This window comes from Sinocyclocheilus grahami, unplaced genomic scaffold (genome assembly GCF_001515645.1).
Source record: "Sinocyclocheilus grahami isolate Dianchi unplaced genomic scaffold, SAMN03320097.WGS_v1.1 scaffold8221.1, whole genome shotgun sequence".
Classification (NCBI taxonomy): domain Eukaryota; kingdom Metazoa; phylum Chordata; class Actinopteri; order Cypriniformes; family Cyprinidae; genus Sinocyclocheilus; species Sinocyclocheilus grahami.
The window spans coordinates 3456-4647 of NW_015511944.1; the positions used below are offsets into that span (position 1 = coordinate 3456).

At 34.2% G+C, this 1192-nt stretch overlaps 1 protein-coding gene across 1 annotated transcript in view; it reads left to right on the plus strand.

Annotated features, from left to right (window-relative positions):
• LOC107577994 (STE20-like serine/threonine-protein kinase) overlaps positions 1 to 1192 on the plus strand; it is a 9295-nt gene that overhangs the window by 3322 nt on the left and 4781 nt on the right. Inside the window, exon 2 of the mRNA XM_016264009.1 lies at positions 752 to 916. Within this exon, the coding sequence (XP_016119495.1) occupies positions 752 to 916 (165 nt within the window). The remainder of the gene's footprint in view (positions 1 to 751; positions 917 to 1192) is intronic.

Below are 1192 nucleotides of genomic sequence, written 5' to 3' on the forward strand. Positions count from 1 at the left end.
TATTTGTATTACAGATCTGTATTTGTAATCATTTTATGAACACTTTAATTCTAAACATTAAATGTCTTGATAACAAGTCAAATACATCAAAAGCAACAGCATCACACATAGTGGCAAAATACAATCAAAAACCTCCAGACATTTCATTCACAATCATCCTGCAATAAACAGCAGACTTTGACCTGGTTAATCTTTCACTACAGAATCACATTAGCTTCTAAATACCTCAGATTACCACTCACTTACAGAAGGCGTGTATTGGGTCGAATTGTTCTGTGACCTTCATTGCCCTGCACTGCAGAAAGACTCATTACTGTGAATGACACTGAATGGGATTACTGTTGAATGGTGGACTGCATCTTGCTGACTGCATGAGTCTAATTAAAAGTTTTTTTCCTCTAAAGGGCTTGTTTTGCTGGTTATTAAACAGATTTTGTGTTGAATCATTCATAATCTATACATGTATTCATGTACGCCAGGCCTCAAACATTTATGTCTGATTCATCAGATAGTTTAACATCAGAAGGTGTATAATAAACAATAACTTAATAAAAACAAACATAATTTACTATCATTAATGTCAACAGTTTTTCATTCTCATCACAAACAAAATATTTGTTGAAATGTCTGCCAGCCAGTCTTGCTTTGTTGAATGTTATAAAAATGGTTTACTTAGACTAATATAATTCATATTTTAGAGGGCTATGTATAAATAAACTTTTTCTTGAAAATTAATTGTCTTTTTATTCAGGCTCAAAACAAGCAGACAGGCATTTTTGCTGCTGCAAAGGTGATTGACACCAAAACTGAAGATGAGCTGGAGGACTACATGGTGGAGATCGACATCTTGGCATCATGTGACCATCACAATATTGTCAAGCTGCTTGATGCGTTTTACTACGAGAGCAAACTGTGGGTGAGTGTGGATTTAGTTTATGTTTTGTTGTTTCCTTGTTACACAGATTTTGTTCTGATTGTGTTTTCCACAGCAATAGTTTGGAATCTTACTTTAAAAATAATTTTTTTTGGCCTATCTTGTTTAACGTTAGTCTGCTTCATATTGCATGGTGACTAGATAATCACCCTTGTTTACTACAAGAAAAGACATGGGACAAAGGAATAGGAGACAACCCTGCTTGCGTTCTTGTTGACTTAAAGGGGTCATATGATGTTGCTAAAAAGAACATTATTT